Source organism: Micropterus dolomieu, linkage group LG02 (assembly GCF_021292245.1).
Source record: "Micropterus dolomieu isolate WLL.071019.BEF.003 ecotype Adirondacks linkage group LG02, ASM2129224v1, whole genome shotgun sequence".
Lineage (NCBI taxonomy): Eukaryota > Metazoa > Chordata > Actinopteri > Centrarchiformes > Centrarchidae > Micropterus > Micropterus dolomieu.
The window spans coordinates 18,690,631-18,710,047 of NC_060151.1; the positions used below are offsets into that span (position 1 = coordinate 18,690,631).

The following is a 19,417-nucleotide window of genomic DNA, read 5'->3' on the forward strand; positions in this document are numbered from 1 at the left end:
ATAAAATCCAAGACAATTATGATTAATTAATGAGGCATTGAATAATCTCTTAGAATTTGTTCAGACTGTACGCAAATCAGATGTGTTTCTTAAATCAGATCTTTAAGAAAGACTGTCTGCACTGTTATTTGCAAGTGATTAGATTGGATTTGTCCAGACATTACCAATCTATCTGCATGGGTTGCTGTGGTAAAGACTTTAGAGTAACTACATATGCATGTGAGTCCAAAGTGATGCATGAAAAATGGAGATCCATCATATCACCCTCTTAATAACTGCATTGTCAAGAACTCCTCAGTTGTACCAGACAAACTCAGCAATGGAGGAGTTCTACTATATTGCTGACGGCGGGCAGCATGGATTCTGCTTAGTTGCTCTGATGCACTTCTGTCACTCTGAATTTGATATCATCTGTATGTGTCGCATTGCGAGGGACGCAAAAGACACTCTGAAATCTGATTTGAGCAGCCAGTGCATCTGAACTGTGACAACTGTGGATATCTGATTGAAATTGCATTTCAAATTAAGTTGAAGCATGCATCTGATTTGCAGAAAGTGCATTTCATGTGGTTTTTGCTTTCCAGACTTTCTAAAATCAATCTAGATACAATTTGGCCAACTAGCGACATCCTATGTTAGAGGACTCGTGGTGTATGTAGATAGAAATGGCTCATTCTAAAAGCTAATAAAAACATAACAGTTCATTATGCAAGGTCTTTATACACCACTGAAAACAGCCATGTATATTATATTGCATTTCTGTCAATAGATCCTCCTAAATATCACATACTGGACCTTTAAGTAAAACCAAGTCATCACTGTTGAAAAAATTCTTATAATAGTTGTCATCAGTAGATGTACAGAAATAGTAGTAGAAGCATTGGTAGTACTAGTAGGATTTTATCTTCCAGGCTAAACAAAATGACTTGTTAATGTAATAATTCTATATACCTCTGCAAAGTGATCAACTTCATTCTGCCCTTGATCCCCTTTCCCAGACATGAGCATGAGCTTGTTCTGCAGCTCCCGCAGGTCCTCAAGAGAATAGCAGCGCATCTGCGTACCCTCATCATGCTCCTCAGGAATCTGCAGCTTCAGGGCAGTGTCAAGGCTCAACTAGATTGAAAAACATAAACACAATCATACATCATTTTGTTAGAACGTTGTTCTCAGCAACAACCTCTGTGCTGCATGCACATTGGCCGTCATCTTGGATTTTTATTATTTACCTTTTTCACACTTTGTGCACTGATCAGGTAGATACCCTTGTTGTTGATGGCGGAAGCTAAAGAAAGAGAGGACAGCTCCACTGACCCATGACTGTCCTTCACAGTCTTCAGCCATTCCAAATGGCGTGCACTGTCCCGCTACAAAAGAAGATAATATTGTTAATTGTGCTGTTTAGTATACGATTAGGGTTAGGGTTAGCAAACAGTGAGTACCCTCACTGTATTATAATAACATTCACGTGAGTTTTTGTAGTTAATTTGCTAATTGGGTTATCTATCATCAATGTATTTGAGAGATGTTTTCCCTTCAGCAAGATCTTAACCAAGGCAAGTAAAACAATCTCAATGTCTTGAGTCATCTGTACTTTAACTTTGCCCAAATTGCCCAGAAGAATATAGCAGAGAAGCAGAAAGCCCCAAACCATCTACTAAAAGTGATTTAATGTTCATCAAGCATTCCCAACAGTCTGTGGATTTATACTAGCATCAACAGTAACGAGGGGATACCACAGGGCACGGCTGCGTTGCATTGTGGCTGCAAAATCCCACTGGAAGCATTTCAGGAGCAGAGTGTTATGCCTGCCAGATGTTGTTGACTTCATTTGTCCTTTTTGTTTTTCTATACCAGGCACATCTTTATGCAACCCAGTTTGGTTCTGTCCTCTGCACTGCTTCATAACCCACAAGGAGCATTTCAGAAGCAGAGCTTTTGTCTGCCTAATTTTGCAGACTTGTTCAGATTTGTTGAATTGCTAATTTGTCCTTGATTTTTTGTTGTCTGTTTTAATTGTGTTTATTGTTCATCGTCAGCAAAGGGTGTTTTAGTTCGAAAATAGACCGGATTCTCTATGCCGTTTTTCTGTGTCTGACTTCCTGTCCAGTTAATATGCTCTTTGCTACTTTACGCGGCTTCTGTCAAAAATAGACTCGCCGTGTACTCTCCGTAGGATAATCTTTAGATCAAGGGCTGAATTGTCATACTTTATCATGATGAAGTTATTTAGTACTCGTATTAGTAAGGTGCCCTCTTACCAGTTTTTTTGGTAGGTTGCTGTCATTCTCCAAAGCTCTCCAGAGCTTCTTGAGCACCTCTTTGAAGACATGAAAATCAGAGTCTGGTTTGAGCTCATATAGCATAGAAGAGTAGCCGAGCACAGCGTCGTGGAAACAAGCAACACGATCCACGTCCATGTCATTCTCTCCCGCAGAGATGGAAGCCAGGTCAACGAACACCTTCAACTCATTTATATCTGAAAAGATTTTATGAATTTTGTGAATGAGCATTAATACATTAACATTGTGACTACAGAAGATAATAACTATTCTTACCTTCAAGTGCGTCTTTTACCCATTTTACAAAGTGTCCTCTGAGTCCCAGCTCTTGTAGGCACACTCTGCGAGGCTCAGTGATGTCCACCAGAACCATCTTTGCTTGCATCAAGTCATTGTCAATCCGATTGAGAGGCTCTCTCTGAAAGGCTGCATGATTCTGAAAGGAGGAGACAAAAGTTATCTGTACACGTCTTCAAATACAGAAGGATGCACATGTCGTATGCAGAGGAAGGTTTTCAGCCTGATGAATTTTCACATAATGTCTAATATTTTGGGATGCAATATACATTGTTCCAAACATGGACACTTACAACTTCTGTGAGTGTCTCCAAAACCCTAAAGTCCCCTTGAAGACAAAGCGTCTCTTTGACCTTCATGATAATTTCAGCTGAAGCCACAGCTAGATGAAGCTCGTGGTACTGCTCGATCTGTTGAACTCTGCTGTGGATCCACTGTTTGTCGGTAGATTTATCAACTCTGCACATGATGTCCAGGTCCTTTGCAAGCTCATCGTACTTGCCCTTGTAAGCATGGAAGAGATGATTTACCTCCTCAAGGATTATACTGCCATTCTTCAGACAAGTGTAAATATCTTTGTAATTAGCAAAGCAAGGCTTGAAAATGTCATCATGTATCGTTTCTGGTGTTGCCATAATGTCCGCTACTTCACATTCATCAGGACTGTCTTCTTCCATTTCTGCAGCAGCCAGGAGTTTAGCTTGGTTCTCCCAGCACACTTTGAATATGTAACTGTCTCTGAAGGTGTATAGGTCCTCTGCCATGTTTCGAATTTCTTCATCCAGATTGAAGTAGGTGACAACACCAGCCATGGGGGAGGGCATTTGGTCAAATTGATGAACCTCCATGAAATGGTCCAGAGGCATGACCTCAATGTTGACCTGCTGTCTCTCTTCCATGTCGGCAACATCAACTATCACAGAGATTAAATAAAACATGTGTTACATGTTTGCATGATCAAACCAAACTGACTGATTCTCCTGACACGACCACCGTACCTGTGATATGTTCCTCAAGTTTGCGGCTCATTGTTAAGAAGACGTCCACAAGCTCCTTCTCATGGTACACAGCTTTCACTTCGTCTTGTCTGCACTGTAACAGCCTCTTCATTTTGCCATTATCCTTGTATTGTTCATTCTCAGAGAGGCAATCTGTTGATATCAAATCACACATACATGTCACTTGTCACTATTTTTCTATTAGGCTAGCGCACACTATTAAATGAAATAAGCATCATAAGCACGTTTATTACTAAATGTTGAACACATTTTTTGAGAAATCTTTAATGACAAGCAGACTCTTATTACCGATCTTCAGCAGATCTAAGAAGACATTTCTCCTCTCCAAAATGATTTTGAGCAGGCTGGTCTTAACGTTTCCACGGACCAGCTGATTTTTGATGGCTGTGAATGATGATATGGCTATGGCAATTCTGTCCCTGGCATCCTGAGAGAGTTTCTCAATCACCTTTTCTTCTGCACCTGCAACGACAGAGATGTCAAGTGTTTTTTCTAAACCCATGTCAATGATTACAATTCTTAACCTATGCCATGATGTCATGAATGGAGCCCAGGCCACTGTTGGAGGGTGTTTGCTGATAAATGAAAGATCATGACAGGGTGGCACTCTGTTTTTAACCATTATATTCTACCTCACTACCCTACAGAATTGTGGGTTGTACATGTTTTAATGGTTTATTTTTCCCTGAGGTGGTACCGTGTAGTTGGAAAATGTTTTTGGCAGCTGTCCATGAAAGTAGGTGCCGAAGAACCACTTCTTCATCTTCCTCATAATTTCCTTGATGGTCCCTTGGCCAGGATTTCTGGATAATGGCTGAGATAAGTTTCCCAAACTTCCAGTTTATCTTGAGCCTCTCCAACAGCTTTCCCTCAGACTTGGTCTGCATAGGAGGTAAAAACAGCAGTAAACATTAAAATAATTTTCTTTGTAGATTTTATTTGTAATTCACCAATTTTAACAAAGTTTATAAATATTTTATATATTTTTATAATTTTAAATGGTGCCATTAATATATGTAAACTTTAAAAGTTATCATACTTGGCACAAAGATGTAACAGCCTCAAGAGCACACTTCTCAATACTAGCAGCAATGTGTGGATGGGATTTACTGAGGTCCTCCATCTTTGTGCAGTAGAATTCAATTTGATCCACAGCAGATTCCTAAGGCCAGACAGACACAAAATGTTTTAAATATTTTATTGTTTACCTTACAGCTTAACCAAAAGCAATTAACTAGATGTATCGCATACCTGCTTGTACTTGCCCTCAAAATCCATTGTGAATTTCTGTCTCCATTCTTTGGTGCAATCTTCATCTTTGAAGTGGATTGAGATTATGTTGTTCCACATCTGTAAAACACAACCAACAAGAGCACTGTGAGCATTATATGTATATTTTGTGTTTTATTTCCAAAATATAACAAAACTGCTCACTTCAATCTCTGCTGTGGCCTCAACTTGGTACAGGGATGTCAGAACCCTGTTGAGCAAACGCTGTCTGAAGGACAGACTGATCCAGTCTCTCATAATGACCAACGCCTGAGAGGTCACTAAGTCTTTAGCATATCGCTGCTGTCCTTCCCCTTCCTCAGTCTCCTAAATGAGAAATGTTAGCACAGTATCTGATATTAGAAAGACTTAATTCCGTCTTAAATGTTAATAGACTGTCATAAGATTGCCTTTACATACCTGTTGGTTGTTACAGTGAACAAAGTCTGACACTGACGCAACCAGATTCATACAAGCTACAGGGATATCAAGGAAGTTCTGGTTATATGATACCACTTTGACTCCTTGGCAAAGTTTCTCCAATAGTTTCACTGCTGTTGCTAGGCACCCTTTCCTATAGGCCTCGGTAAATGTACTATGAACAAAACAAGAGAAGAAGGTCAAAGCATCACATTTGATAAACATGTTACCTTCAGTGTAAGAGCAACATAGTCATAAAATAATATGGAAAGAACAACACATCTTAAAATGTGAACTTAAAACTTAAAACAATTTAACCAACAGACAGAAATTATCTGTCTATTTCTGAATTTGTGCCTTTACGATTCAATTGAAATGTTGCTAATAATTGAAGAACAAATCACCTGTATTTATCCTCAATGAGGTGTCCTTGCATATGTGAGAGAATGTTAGATACTGTCTGTTAAAAAAAATTCCAAGAACATAATTAGTTTAAGGAAACATAGTACAAGCCCAAATGTATTGTTTTCAGCGAGTCTTTCCACTTCACCTGGAAGTTACTGTAGGAAATATCCTGAGGAGCCTTGCTAGTAAAAACATGAAGGATGTCCAAAAGCTCAGTGTTGATGTTGCTGACACACTCCATCAGTTCATCAAATGGCATCAAGTACAAGCAGGATCGCACTAATAGCGCATCCACCTCCATCAGGTGACAGTGGCTTTTCATCATATTCACCAGTGCCCTGCATGCAGAAGAGTTGGTAAACACATATGTACAGTAATATGCATCTATTTCCAAATAAATTCACTTGAAGATGTTTGTATAAGCTGTACTTTGGCCAAGGTAGGGGGACTCTTACTTCCTATCTTGACTGCTGATGTAGGCTGAGTTACTGATTTCAACGCCTTGCAAACCTGCCCAGGCTAAGCCGTACTTCGAGTTTACAGAAGGTAGTACTTCAAAGGGTTTTGTGGTGCGTCTGAGGAGGTGGAGGAGCGGAAGAACCAGAATCCATCGAGGCATCCCTGCTGTTTTCACAGCTTTTATCAGAGACACCAAATATTCTGGCAGACTACAACAAAGACAATTTTATGAGCTTCTGAACAATAATATTTAGTGCAAATATTAACAGTAAGTAAGTTAACAGTTATTACTCATTAGTCTGTAGATCATGACAGCAATCATTTATTGATAATTACTGGATAATTGAAAAGATTAGGCACCTACCTTTGGAGAACAGCGACATCCTGTGAAAAGTCTGCCCAGTACTGAAGGAACTCATCTTTGGGTAGTTTGGGCAGACACAGTGTATTGCAGAGACGATGAAGTTCAGTATTGTTCAGTTTGATACCATGCTGTCTCCATACACAGAGCATGATCACAGCTGCCCTCATGGGATCCTGAATGTAGAGCATCTTCCCGTCTCCGTCCTTCAGCAGCTGAGGAATCACGTTTCTCAGCATGAATTCTTTTAGCATACTCATCACCTAGGAGATGAATGTAATATGAGATCACTCTACCTTAGTGTTTCTAGACAAGGTATAATGCTGCTGTGTTGAAGAGTAAGATCTTCCAAACTTACGTCATCGTTTCCATAGCTTAAGGAGTACCATTTCTTTTGTTTCTCTTCGTAAACAAAAGGCTCTGCATAAACCTGAAAGAACTGATTCAGCTGAATCAGAAAACTTCTCAAATTAGCAACAGTCCAGCTCCTGAGAAGATCAAATATGGTCTCCAGCATTATATTCCCAGCAATCTCTCTGCCTTGAATCAAATTCTTCCTTTGTTCAGGCCAGATCTTTTCTTTAATGCGTTCGAGCACATTCTTTGTTGGCTCAGCACAAATGATGTCATCATATTGATGCCAGTCTCCTTTACAAAAAAGATACAACAGAAATTTAACTGTGTGTAATGCAAATACATCATAATATAATAACCACCTGCCATTAGCATGCAGGCAAATATAATTACAGTTGGACCAAGTGAAGGTTCCATTACCGTCGTCATTGACGAGGAGTGGTTTCACAAACAGACATCTGTTGGTAGTGTGTTGTGTAGAATCCAATTTGTATATAAACTCAAACTCATATTTGTTCTTTTTACTCTTGTAGACAACATATTTGTATGGTATCGACACAGACTCAGCTTCATTTTTCACCGTCGGCAGACTGCCCTCGACTAGAAACCCATGTTCTCCAAGATCCCTGTGTGGAAAAGAAAAGAAAATCAAATATAAGTGAGGTAGGAAATTATCAGTAGCTCAGTTAGACAATGGACACATCAAAAGCCACAGCCTCGGCTCAGCCACTAGGGGACGCAGCTTAACCCTGAGTTGAGGATCGTACAAGTAGTAGAAGTTAGTCATATGAGATCAAGCAAGCTGCAAAGTATGTACAGTATATACACAGTATGTATAAATAAGTACAACATTGATCATGTGAGGAAATTTAAATTTTTAACTCTTTTCTTGAAAACTGGATTTTTGAGGATTATTTTTGGATGTATTATTGTTTGTTGTGCCTATTACAATAAGCCACAATTTGAGTTTAATTGATAGTTAATTCAGGAAGCAGTACCTGGTCACAAACAGCTCCACTGCATTGTCTTCCCATGTCCCAATGCGGAACCCAGCCCTGACAAAGACACGATCTTCTTCTGGATCAAATTTGAAATCCTTTGAGAGAACCGCATGGAAATAAATTGTGAGTCTGTCACGTGCAGCAATGGTGTTGTTCCTGGTAACCCTAAAAAGCAAATACAAATAGAAAAAACATAGAGCAAACATTAGATACACACAGACGTATAACTGGTACAGTGATCAAAAGCAAATGTACAGAACCATCTGAGAGAATGTCCTCACCTTTTGGGTGGAGGGGCAGCTGGGGTGTTGGATTCTGTGTTATCCTTAGTGCCAGCTTTATTTCCCTTGTTAGAGTCTGATGTTTGTGCTGCGGTTGAGTCCTGCCTGCTCCCAGACTGCTGAACCACCATGGGCTCTATTGTGCCATCCGGGTCCACACTGGACCCTGGGCTTTCAGCCTGTACAAGCAGCATTAAATATGTCTATTAAAAATACAACTTAAACTGATGAAAATAAACTAATGTGCTTTCTCCACTAAAATGTAGGCTTCTGTTTGTCAATACCAATTCCTTTACATAAATTTTAGTCAGCATTACCTTTGATGGTGCTTGAGTGCCAAAAACCATCTTTTGTTCAGCTACCACAGCGGGCTTCTGTTTCTGCTCCTGCTGACTCTTTCCCTTCTGTTTGTTGTGCCCTGTCTGTTTCACGCTTGGCTGCACATTGGCATTCTGGTCCAGTGTAGGCTGTTTAGTGGCAGCTGTGTCTGTCTTGTTCTTTGAGTTTTGTCGGTCAGTCTTTTGATCTTTAGGGTTAGTGGCCTTAGCACCTTTGCCTGAACCTGACTGAGTCGTACTCTTGCTGTCCTCTGAGGTGAGAAGTTGAGTCAGAGTGTCAGCTGGTGCTCTGTTGAGTGCCTGATCCGGAGTAAATTTGTGTGCATTGCTCTCTCCCTCATCTGGGTTACCTGTAGCTTCCTCAGACTGCCTCCCAGTTCTTGCCTTTTCTGGGGAAGCAGTCTTTTCACTTGGAATGATTTGTGTGTCTTCAGCTGGTGCAGCAGTATTGTTAGCTACTAAGGAACTAGGCTGGCTCTCTAGTGGGGAGGACCCATCATGGAGTGAGTCTGGTGTTTCATCCATTGCATTTTCTGAGCTTTCACTGTCAGAAGAGTCTCTTCTGTCCTTTGTCTTCTCCCCCTGGTTGTCTCCCATGGAGACATGGGACAGATCAGAGTGGCTTTGATCCTGGACTGATGACACGTTGCCATCTTTCTTCTTTTTGTTCTTCTTCCTGTTCTTTTTTTTCTATGAAGACCAGAAGGTACACGATCAGTTTTTACAAACCGCTTTACAAAACTAAGCATAACATTATAAGAATGTTGGACTTGATGCATGTCTTTATATTTTGTTTTCAATTAACATGTCCCAGCTTTTCACTAAAGTCATAATCATGCTGATTCTACTTTCTCAAAGTACAGTTTGCAGAATATGTTAGCTAAAGGTGGTAGCTGCTGACTATAAAAAACTGTGCAGCTATTGCAAATTGCACTGGAAACAGAAATGAGATGTTTTAAAGTTAGAACCAAGGCAACACAGTTACACTCACCTTTTTCTTTGGGTTGCTGATTGTCTCATCATTCGGTCGTTTGGGGGATTTATTGGATTCCTTGCCGTCCATAGGGGGGGAGTTTTTCTGTGAGACTGAACTCTCAGCTGCACCTTCCGAGACCGCTACCAGGGATTTGGGCTCATCTCCTGTACCTGGATTTAAAATATGCGGTATTACAAATCAGACTGCATCCAAAGATGTGTGAAAACCACAGAGAGGATGAATGAACTACACAGTGCTGTGTGCTCCGGCAGTTATCAGAAGTAGGGTATTGCCATAGACTAATTTGCCTTCCAGTCAAATCCAAATCACATGGCTGGTAAAGATTTGAAGGATACATTAAAAGCTAGCGAAGAATAGAATTTTGAAAGCCATGTCCAAATTAAGGAACACGATCATAACACAGAAAATATTCATGTGTTGTTTCTGTGGACTCATCTGGGCCTTTTATTTATTTTACTTTTGTTTTAATTATCAGTTACAAAACACCTAGGCTTAGGGCTAAGTTTGCATTTCCCCCGTCGGTTCTTTATAAAGTAGGTCACAATATAGAACTTTATCTCAAATGTAATCATACTCAGTGTGTTCGTCAAGCACTGTTTGTTCAATCCCAACCCGTCCTACTGCCTGCAAAAGTGTGGACAGATAATGCAGGGATTCTGCCATCTAATGGTAAAAGAGTAACACTGACACTATGCACTTTGTAGGTTTGCTTCATTGCTACATAAGTAATGTAACGTAGGCTCATGTCATGACAATATACAGAATAAAAAGGTTTTGAACAGAGGCATTCACTTCTCATTATTAATGCTTACTTCACACATAACTTGTTAAATTTAGCATTTGGGGAGAAAGTGACATTCAATAGAGGTTTGACAGTTTTATGTTCAAACCAAAAATTGTGTCAGGTGATCATGTGGTCCCACACAAAAAAAAAATACATACACTCAGCCCTCTATGGCACACTGGTAATTACTGATAATGTGCAATATATGTAATCCAGATTATGGGCTATTCTTGATGCTGTTTTAACATAACATCATAGTTGCTCTTTTTATACATTGTGTGGACCTCATCAAACAATCTTGTAAGTACATAATGTTAAACCAAATGTCCAAATGAATCTACTTACCCTGTGTGTTTGCAGGCAGGACAGACAGCTTCAGGCCACATGCACTGCAGAACTTGGCTGCCTTCTCCAGTATATTATGGCCACAAGCTGAGCACTTCATCTTCAGACTCTGCAAAAGGAAGAAACAAGTACAACTGCAATGTAACACAATGTTCCCGATACTGTAGCAGATTCCTTTCACTTTCAGTTTCTGCCGGTTGAGGCCTCGTGAGATGAAATAGTGTTCAGCTGTGCAAAACAACCGCCCTGAGCAAACTGTTTTTTTTCATGTAGACTTTGAGCAGTCTTGCCCAACTTATTGACAAACACTTTGTTTCGTGATGGAAATGGAAATAACATCAGTCAGTGAGCCACTGCACGCCCACCTTCAATCCCGCGACTTCACATCCAATCATTGCAGCCAAAGAGGAGGAAAAACCAAGAGGTCTCACCGCGCACTAGAGAAGGCTATGCCTCAAAGTTCCTCAAACATACTTACATACACTACTATTACAAACATACACTGCCCCCTGAGGCTTTACAAAAGACAACACTGATCAAAACTAGTTAAGAGAAGAAAAAAGTAGTACTCTTCTGTAGAAAAAATAAAAAGCCTTTTTTAAACTTGCCTACTCATAAAATAATATGGCTGCTCCTGCACCACATGACCTCACTTGGGGTGGAAAATGCAGTAGATAGGCTAGGTAGTGTATTTTATAAGACAGGCTTTTTTCTTTGCTCCTTGTTTATATACATGGTAGACACGCCTAGTTCTGGAATAAGTTAAAAAGCTGAAACACCTGTAAAACAATAAAATGATGAAGTATATAACTCTTTACTGAGTGTAAAATGTATCACTACCATTTTATTTGTTGTAAATCACTAGTGAAAATTGGGAAAAGATATTCAAATACCCTATTACTGGGTGTATACTTATATTCCTTTTAGAGCATTTCAACTGGTAATCACAGCTCTGCTCTCTTTTTGTTGAAACCCTCTGTGGCTACACCCTGGGGAACGATTAGCTCCAATGTTAAAACCCACAGAGAGTAATTGAGTTGTTGTTGGGTTGTTGTTTTTTTTGTTTTTTGTCCAAACATGTTTATGGTTTTTTGTGACTCTTGTGTGTCATGCTGCTCCATCTGGGCCAGTGAAAACAGGAGACAGATTTCATTCTGTGCACAGTTATATGTTCAATGTGTATGACATACTGGGAGAAAATAAGGCTTGGCACTTAAATTATACAGGATGCCTGTTTGTTTGTGCACCAAACTGTTAAAAATCTGGAACGTGTGAAAAAACACTGTAAAATAATCATCTGTAGTAATATTAGTGTGGAGGGGAAATTGCAAAGAATAACCGCAGAAGGAGAGCAAATATTCATATTTATGAACTCGAAGATGGGACAACGTTTTTCAAGCTTCGAGTGAATCTGCTTCCTAACGAAAGGATCTTTGGCTGCGTAGTTCAGCCAATCACATATTTGCTTCGTGTACGTATGTGTTAAGTCACATCCTGTTTCAGTGCCCGCCTTTAACATCATTTGACAACAAGAAAACTGAGAATGTAAACTAAACAAACACAGCAGCTGCCATTTTATCGTTGCGGTGTCACGAGACATTTATCAACTGCAGTAACAACACAGTAAAATAAATGTCCTTTCTACTAGTTGGCAGCGAGTTAGCTAGTTAACTAGCTCGCCATGTACCAGTATGTCTATTGAGCTGCGTTCATAAACAAGCTAACATTAGCTGGGTCTGTTTGCTCGACAACAGCGACAGTAAACTGTGTATGTAACGTTACAAGGCCAGGCGTCAGCCACATTAGACCGCATTCAAAGCCAGTTTGAACTAACGTTAGACTTACTCAGGAGTGTCCACAAGTGACAGCGACGTCTGACACCTACTCCAGCTAATAGGATTAGTTTATTCCTAGTTTGTCATAACATAAGGTCTGACGTTGTTACCCCCATCTTTCTACAAAAGAACAAAACAACAGCAGCCCTAACGTTACCTCGGCAGAGTGTTCCGCTGCATCGTCTTCTGTTTTACAAAAGGAAAAGTCCACAAGTCATCTCTGCTGGACCTGCGATGTACCGGCAGAGAATCACTTTGGCGTCGTTTCATTTCCGCATGTCTTTTAAAGTTTCGTTTTGTCAGAAATGGGCGTCCGCTAATAAAGTATACGTTTTTAATGACTCATATTGGTAATTTTCTGGAATGGGGCACAGCAAGTGCCCATGTGTAAAACTCAAGTCATTACTGTAGATCTATCCACCTCAACTCATCAATAATTCTAATTTAAATGTTTTAGAAAGTGACAGAGATATACTTTCTTATGGTCACCCCTGGAAAGCATGATTGGTCATGATTATTTTTTGTTATTAACATTTTTTTTATTTTTATTGCTTCCTACAGGCAAAATGTTACACCATTATGGGTGTTTAATGTTTCCTAGTATGTGCTACTCTTCCTAGAAAAGCTTCCATGAAGAGAAACCTTGTCAGATAATTTCTGGATTTAAAATTTCAGTGTTTTCCCCACATCTTCAACAAGGATTGTGGGACAAGTCCGTTCATGTTTTACCCAATCATGAATATGAAACTGCTTGTGGCTGTAATTTGTCTCCTCTTTGACTTTGAGAAAGGACAAAGCCAGTTGGTAGTCGTTTAATGGGCCAACAGCATGCTTCTGGAAATTTCCCCATGACGCGTTTAAATTGTGTGAATATGAAAGAGAGCCAAGCCTTTCCCTTGATCAATAAAACAATCAACAACTCAAACTGAAGTAAAAGTAAAACAATAGCTGAAGCTATATGGAAAGTGGTATGCTTGCTTCTTACTGCAAATGAGGAGATCCACAGTAAAGGGAAGTATGCTCAGATGTTTCTTGTTAAACTGAGCGTCCTGATGCCTGTGGGATGACCTTTTCTCCTGTTAGGAGCTGTGCCTCTCAACAAGCTCTCACGACACCCACAGATGTGTGGGTGTCATTGAGGAGCGTTGTGTATTGCCTGAATTACAGCAATCGAGGGTCACTGATGCTATGCTCTTAAATTTTCAACAGAGGGCAGAATAACCTGGAATTTGAACAAGTGTCAGAGTGCAAGTTTCTTTATCGCAACCAGACATCTGCGCTGAAAGGGGGAGGAGGGCATGGTTCCAATTACGGGGGGATTGGGGATGTCTGACACCCCTAGTTAAGGCTTGGACCCCCCCAAAAGATGCAAAACCAGCAGTTCAGGGGGTCTTTCTTACATGTATTTGTAAATATTGCAATATATTTCCCGTACTCATGCCTTATATTCAAGAATCTTGAAATACGATTTCAGACACCCCTAAAATGGACCGTACCATTTCCTGACATTGACGTTAGTTGAACATCTTGTCTGTCTGCATCACTCGCAGCGCAGCTGCTCCAGTCCAGTGCATCACACGCTAATGGAGACGCAGAAGGTTAATGTCAGTAGTTAACTAGCTGCTTTAATACACTTAACTTTTCTATCTTCAGAGATTCGTAATTAGCTTTTTTATTTTATTTTATTTTTTTACTTAAAATGAGCTATCTGATGTAAGCTAGCTGAGAACCAACCCTATCATTTTAACTATGTAATTTCATATTTTATGTAATTGTCAACACAGGTGTTGAGCAGTGAAATTGGGGATTAGTTATTGTAGAGATACATTTTTACATCAATATAGAGTTTATTATTTCATATTAAGTCTTTTGTGAGTCCTTTCACAATAAACATGGCATTTGTTTTAACTCTGGAATTCTCAAAAATTCCGAATTCCCCAACAACAGTGTATGACTGCTTTATTGGACGCAGATTACATCATTCACAGTCAACATGAGCAAGAGGAAAGAAGATATTTTCTAAAAAAGATTAGGTTGAAACTTTAACTTGATGAGAATGATAAAAATTAGGAATTAGAGATAATAATGCAAACTGTACTTTATGTGTCTTTAGTTCTGTATCAACACTGTGTGGGTTTGTTTTGAGCAGTCATGATGGTCTGTTGTTGTGTGTCTGACTTGCTGGCAGTTTTGCTCTGGAATACTCTGACTACAAAAGTTTTCGTGTGGTATGTATGTATGTTAGTTTCATTTTGTGCAGCTCCAGTAACTTGGACTGCACTCCCAGTTAAGGAGTGTGTTACAGTCAGGCTGTCTTCACAACGCAACTTGTACAAAACATAGATTAACAAAGCAAAATGTGCGAGTCCTGAGGCCCTATAGCAAAAAAAATAACTTTACAAAACATAGAAAAACTTGCATGCATGAGTAAAATAAAACTGTACAAGTGGATACTATAGAATTAAGAATAAGAGGAGCTGTTTGCAAGGTGGTTTATTGTCTCAGGTACAGTATTAAAGAAGCCATTTTGCTCACTGGGCTGCAGATGTGAGCTTATATTGAATAAAGGTGTATTATTAATGCCCTGGAGGGCATCCAGGCAGATGTGTTATGAAAAGAAAATCTTCACAGTTTCAGTGTAGTGACAGGATGTTGTACCAATAAAAAGAAGGACCAGTGACCGTTAATGAGAGCTGAGTAAAATTGTTTCACTTTCACTCTGTGCAGTTTTCCCCTTAAAAACGTTCCTTAAACGAAACTTACTTCTTTTTCTGTTCCATTGTATACTGCTTTTGGTTTTGCTCTCATCTCTTATTGTCAAGTATAATAGTTTGTGTCTGTACTTAATTTCTTTCACACATTTCCGTCTTTTACAGCCTGAGGAGCCTGCTGCCATTGTCTGTAGCCTACCTTGCGTATATTATTTTAGGAAATTACTCTTTGGAAGCTCAGGAGCTAAAGACTACTGAAAGCAAACTGACCTTCGCAGTGCCAAAACCACAAAAAAAGAGCATGTTTCATTTGTAAAACACCAAGCACTCTCTACGAGGAGACACTGAGATATATTGGATTATTTTGACATTGGCTTTGGTTGCCAGCAGACTTCATCCTCCTGTTAAACTGGGGGAGGCAGACCAGTAGAAGGACATCACCTCAGATGTGTTAAGTTTATAGATTTTCAATGTGCAGCCAACAAACACTGTAAACTAACTGTAAAAAAAATCATCAACATGTATTTCCTGACAACCTTAGATAAACATTCAGTGACATTCTGTTGAACAATGTCTTGTTTTTGATATTCCCACATGTTGTCTTGTTGCCCAGAGATTATACTATGAAAACAATAATATCTTCACTGCAAAGCAAGTCTGTACACCTGTTACTGCAAAACGGCATGCGTTTGTTGTCAAATCGGGCTTGTCATATGATGGGTTGGTTCCTGAAAAAGGGGGAGAAAAAACAAGTTTGCACTTGAGCTGCCTTAAACAAACTGTTACTGATGAAAGGTCCGAGTTCTTGTTGAGCTTTACCTGCACACTGTGCTGTAAATCACACTGTCGTCACCAGTATGGGAAACCATCTGCTGCTCCCTGCAGGTGATACAGTTTTGTACAACACTGAGCCTCTAATGTGACAGAAATTATTTAAAAATTAACAGTTTAAAAAATATATATCTCACATGTTTGGCTTCCTCTTGGTGTCAAAGTCAACAGTTGTGTAGATGACTTCTGCTGTTGTTTCCTCATACGGATTTCCCTCTTGTGATTGGTTATTGTCAAAAACAGGCAAGTTGACATAATTGGCATTCTGAATATAATCACACATGATGAATTAGTGCAGAACATTGTGCTTCTAATATGTTAAATTTTTCCTTTACATTTCTTCTCTATAGCATGCTCCTTGTTAACCCACAACAAAAACAATCTGTCATCTCTTATCTGATGCACTTGGTGGATTCAGAGAATTGGGACGCGCGCCTAACTTGCTTCTATTAACCCACAGGTTTGCAGACAAGCTCATTGCAACTAACCACTTAACTTGTAATACCCTGCATTCAGTTCACATACAAAATCAGAAACACATTAGAACTGTAAAAACTTCCTATAGTCAATATAATGATAGGGTCACCTGTATGTCTTCATCACAGTCTGGCTCTGGTGCACTTGTCCTTTTAATGTTGAGTCTGAAACACATGAACAGACTTTGGTACATCACCACATGATTGCTGTATATGAGATATATAATAGTGAATACAGCTTACCTTGTGACAGCAATCACAGTGGTCACAATCAGAAGCACAGCAACAGTGGCAATGAGAATCACATCTCTGGTAAATGTTGGCCAAAATTCTGTTTAACAAGGGCAGGGAGAGCGAGAGCACAAAAATGAAGTCAAATCTAAGTCAGAATATGTGACACAATCAGGGGTGGATTGGTAATCTGGCCGACAAACCTTTGGGGCTGGTGTAAAGTGAATTATTTATTTAGATAACTGTTTTTAAAAAGTGGGCCAATGACCGGCCCTGAATTTTCTACACTGACACTTTGCTGGCCCAATCACAGCCTTACTAGCCCCCATCCTTTGCTCTAAGTTTCTTGCATTGCTGGACAAAAAAAGGTCTTCTGACGGCTGCCGCCAAATGCGCGAAAATAACCTATGTTTGCTACTTGGGCTGCAGCTTCAACTTCAGCTGTGGTACCCGACGTAGTGCGAGCACAGGCACCTGAAGGAGTAAAGGAGAGCTATGGCCACTGCCAGGCAGAGTAGGAGGCGTGTGTTAGCAAAACAGGGGTACAGAGTCCCAGTGACAGGACCGAGGGAGAGAGAGAGCAGGAGGAGAGTGGAGGTGAAGCGGTAAGCATGGAGTAGCTCAACCTGTAGGGAGGGAAGGTCATAGGTGTCATTGACACTGGGGATATGTACCCACCACTTTTTGAAAGTATTTGTTATAATGTTCTGCAAAATAGCTTGCACCAAGAAATGTTAATTAAAAATTAAAATGCTCTGTGAAAGTTTTATTTGCACAATAAGCCAATGCGTTTTAAATATAGAAGAAACATCTGTGTTGTCCAAAAAAGTAATTTAAGCTAAAAAAAAAAAAAAAGATTTCTGCATTATATTATACTTTTATATTCTGATATTATTTGTCACCTGCCACCTGAATTTTGTGCTTCCCGTTATATCAATAGACATTTACACTATAAATTGGTGCAGAAAATGTCCCCAGAATGCAGGAAATTAAGTGTTTAATGCTCAAAATCCATTTGATCAATAAATATTTTTTCTAAATAGTAGGCCTATTAAAATATATACTTGTCTTGTTCATATGATGCCAATCTTGTGCAATGTCACCTCTCGTGGGCTACGTGTTTCGTCACACCCCTAATCTGAGCCCCTAAATGGAAGGATGGTGTATGGTGAGAGGTGTTGGACCGATTTTGGTGGGCAGCCTGGGCCAAAAATGCCAGGGTTGATTTTTTGTCTCAGTCCAGCCCTGGACACAATGTAAGCAATTTTTTCAAAAGTAATTGTTTCAATTAAACTTTTCTGATCATTAAACAACAAAAGCTATGATCATGATTTAATCAGAGACAGACAGTAAAGTGCTAGTAATATGAGAATGTAAATCAACTTACTCTTTATCTTTAGAGTGACAATGGAGGAGTTTTGACTTCCATGTTTGTTGGAGACGCTGCATAAATACTGGCCATCATCTCCAGGGATGAACACAGGCTGGCGTCCAACAACCATAATATCATCATTATCTATTTTAAACCAAGTATAATTCTCCACTGGGGGGTTTGCACGGCTGCTGCAGATCAGGGTGATGTTACTGCCAGCGTCCACCTCCATCGATGGTCTGACAGACACTGACGTGTTCTTTGGGCCATCTGAAAAAAACCCAGAAGCTGTTAACTGTCAGAAATCATGTGGAAAACTTATTTTGGCATTTGAGTGTCTGCGTTGTGCAAATCAAGAGGGTCATTTACAAAGGATCACTGCATTCAGATACACCTTACTGTAGATTTCATTTTCATTATATAAATCATAGCTTTCATGTATTTCTCCTTCTCAAGTGTTCAACTTGTGTCCTGTACTCACATTCAACATCAACATTTATGACTGCTGAAGTTGCTCCAGAGTGTGTCTTTAGAGAACAAGTGTAGTTTCCGGAGTTTGTGGCAGACATGTTGCTTAAATAAAGTACAGGGCCTTCGTTTGTGAGTTCTCCGTTCTTAAACCAGGTGAAAGCAGATGAAAGGTTACCGCCATCACAGCTGTTTGTGCAGGTCAGATTCACATTGGCACCTTCCTTCGTTGTTCCAGACACCAAAACATCCAAATCTAGAAGAGCAAAGTTTCAGTTTCAAACTTCACCAATTGAAGTTCTGATCAGAGTCACAACTTATGTTCGTATATGAAAAGAAAACTTACCAACAACCTTCAATGTTGAGCCAGCTCTACCAGTCCATTTTCCCTCCGGAGAGTTAGTTATAAATCTGAAGGTATACTTTCCTCTATCATCATGCTCCACTTGGTATATTTTTAAAGAACAATTGTGTACTTTGTTGCCAATATACTGAAATCTTGAAGAGTTATTAATCGCCTTGCTATCAAATATGAAAGGACCGACATAGATATTATACCTTTCATGACCCCATAAGACACTTTGCACCATCTGCTTGTCAGGATAGTAAAATGAACAAGGAATGACGACAGACGAGCCTTTCAATGCACAGATATGTTGCTGTAGATATTCCACTTTCCACGGACTGGAGAGAGCACCTGAAACAAATGTTGATGCATATATTATTTCATCCTTTTAATGTTACCTTAAATGATATTTAAATGATGTACTTACCAGACAAACACAATAGCATCAGTGTCCATGTCAGGGTCCTGTGTTCAACATACATGTTGAAACTCTTTCCAGTTATAGCGTTATAGCCAAGTAATCATAAGGCTGCTA

General features: G+C 39.6%; 2 protein-coding genes across 2 annotated transcripts in view; both read right to left on the reverse strand.

Moving 5' to 3' along the window:
* rnf213a (ring finger protein 213a) overlaps nucleotides 1-12,695 on the reverse strand; it is a 33,351-nt gene extending 20,656 nt beyond the window's left edge. Inside the window, exons 1-24 of the mRNA XM_046029993.1 lie at nucleotides 12,605-12,695; nucleotides 10,613-10,721; nucleotides 9,478-9,632; nucleotides 8,466-9,176; nucleotides 8,149-8,327; nucleotides 7,865-8,032; nucleotides 7,287-7,492; nucleotides 6,871-7,160; nucleotides 6,516-6,775; nucleotides 6,148-6,360; nucleotides 5,838-6,030; nucleotides 5,692-5,747; nucleotides 5,288-5,462; nucleotides 5,033-5,194; nucleotides 4,850-4,948; nucleotides 4,638-4,760; nucleotides 4,296-4,479; nucleotides 3,887-4,060; nucleotides 3,578-3,730; nucleotides 2,873-3,492; nucleotides 2,559-2,718; nucleotides 2,262-2,479; nucleotides 1,230-1,367; nucleotides 952-1,116 (exon numbers count right to left, since the gene is read on the reverse strand). Of these exons, the coding sequence (XP_045885949.1) occupies nucleotides 952-1,116; nucleotides 1,230-1,367; nucleotides 2,262-2,479; nucleotides 2,559-2,718; nucleotides 2,873-3,492; nucleotides 3,578-3,730; nucleotides 3,887-4,060; nucleotides 4,296-4,479; nucleotides 4,638-4,760; nucleotides 4,850-4,948; nucleotides 5,033-5,194; nucleotides 5,288-5,462; nucleotides 5,692-5,747; nucleotides 5,838-6,030; nucleotides 6,148-6,360; nucleotides 6,516-6,775; nucleotides 6,871-7,160; nucleotides 7,287-7,492; nucleotides 7,865-8,032; nucleotides 8,149-8,327; nucleotides 8,466-9,176; nucleotides 9,478-9,632; nucleotides 10,613-10,712 (4,902 nt within the window). The 5' untranslated portion in view covers nucleotides 10,713-10,721; nucleotides 12,605-12,695. The remainder of the gene's footprint in view (nucleotides 1-951; nucleotides 1,117-1,229; nucleotides 1,368-2,261; nucleotides 2,480-2,558; nucleotides 2,719-2,872; nucleotides 3,493-3,577; nucleotides 3,731-3,886; nucleotides 4,061-4,295; nucleotides 4,480-4,637; nucleotides 4,761-4,849; nucleotides 4,949-5,032; nucleotides 5,195-5,287; nucleotides 5,463-5,691; nucleotides 5,748-5,837; nucleotides 6,031-6,147; nucleotides 6,361-6,515; nucleotides 6,776-6,870; nucleotides 7,161-7,286; nucleotides 7,493-7,864; nucleotides 8,033-8,148; nucleotides 8,328-8,465; nucleotides 9,177-9,477; nucleotides 9,633-10,612; nucleotides 10,722-12,604) is intronic.
* A 2,249-nt stretch (nucleotides 12,696-14,944) lies between these two features.
* On the reverse strand, nucleotides 14,945-19,238 carry LOC123965861 (B-cell receptor CD22-like). The gene is made up of 8 exons (XM_046042193.1): nucleotides 18,883-19,238; nucleotides 18,550-18,792; nucleotides 18,084-18,338; nucleotides 16,709-16,796; nucleotides 16,576-16,630; nucleotides 16,127-16,254; nucleotides 15,978-16,037; nucleotides 14,945-15,886 (listed from the first exon to the last, which is right to left on the reverse strand). Exons 1-8 carry the CDS (start codon nucleotides 19,124-19,126, stop codon nucleotides 15,868-15,870), a joined length of 1,092 nt encoding a protein of 363 aa, XP_045898149.1. The 5' UTR covers nucleotides 19,127-19,238; the 3' UTR covers nucleotides 14,945-15,867.
* Nucleotides 19,239-19,417: the final 179 nt, after the last annotated feature.